The 874-nt window shown below is 55.8% G+C and overlaps 1 protein-coding gene across 1 annotated transcript in view; it reads right to left on the bottom strand.

Annotated features, from left to right (window-relative positions):
• Window positions 1-874, bottom strand: part of Wnt6 (Wnt family member 6) — a 14922-nt gene continuing 14048 nt past the window's right edge. Inside the window, exon 7 of the mRNA XM_033763982.1 lies at window positions 1-874. This exon is cut by the window's right edge and continues 76 nt beyond it. Coding sequence (XP_033619873.1) covers window positions 722-874 — 153 coding nt within the window. The 3' untranslated portion in view covers window positions 1-721.

Raw genomic sequence — 874 nt, 5'->3', positions numbered from 1 at the left:
GCAAAAGTATACTCCTTGAGTTCCCCAGTGGGTGTCACAGAAACAGAGAGATAAAGCCCTAAAAATTAAGGTGAGGGCTGGGCCAAAAACTGAGCACACCGCCAAAGGTGTCCTTCCCTTTTTACTGGACCCTCTCACTTGTCCCTGTAAAGATCAACTGCTAATTTTGTCTCAGATCCAGGCCTCCATGTGGAACAAGGATCGAAAGAGGGCCAAGGCACAGTGCCCAAGCTAGTAGCTTAGGGGAGACACGGACTCAGGGTGATGACTCCTGAGATCAAAGTTCTATGGAAACCACCTCCCTTTGCACAGACAGCAGCGAGCAAGAGATCAGCCCCCCACCCCGCAAACTGTGAGTCCAGTACTACTGGTTTAAATATCTTTACTGATAAGAACCTCACCCACCCATCCCATGGCCAGCAGTTCTGAAGAGTCTGGTCACCAGAAGTCTAGAGACTGGAGTTTTCGTTTCCACCGGAGAGGCCGAAGAGAGGGAGCCTATATAATCGCCCCCAAATACTCTCAGAGCGCCTTTCCAGGAGCACTCTGGCGCCCTGAACCTTTGTAGGCCGGGGGTGTGTACTCCAAGTCTCTGGCTTCCATAGGCCTGGCAGATGGACTTTCCAGAAAGCAGCTCGGGCCCGGCAACGCCCCCTGCTGGAGCCCAGAGTCCCACAGATGCCAAGAGTTGGCTCTGCGCAGTTTGGAAACGGGCGGCAGGTTAGAGGCAGAGGCTGAGCTCCTTACGCACGCGGCACCGGTGGCACTGCACTACGCAGCACCAGTGGAAGCGGCACAGGCAGTTCTCCTCGAGCTGCACGCTCTCCTGGCGGTGCCCGCGGCCGCAGCACAGCAGGTCACAACCGCTGAGGTC

This window comes from Fukomys damarensis, unplaced genomic scaffold, assembly GCF_012274545.1.
Source record: "Fukomys damarensis isolate Sample0158 unplaced genomic scaffold, DMR_v1.0_HiC HiC_scaffold_16, whole genome shotgun sequence".
NCBI classification, from domain to species: domain Eukaryota; kingdom Metazoa; phylum Chordata; class Mammalia; order Rodentia; family Bathyergidae; genus Fukomys; species Fukomys damarensis.
The sequence above is the reverse complement of the archived record's forward strand: the minus strand, read 5'-3'. Positions and strand labels throughout refer to the sequence as shown.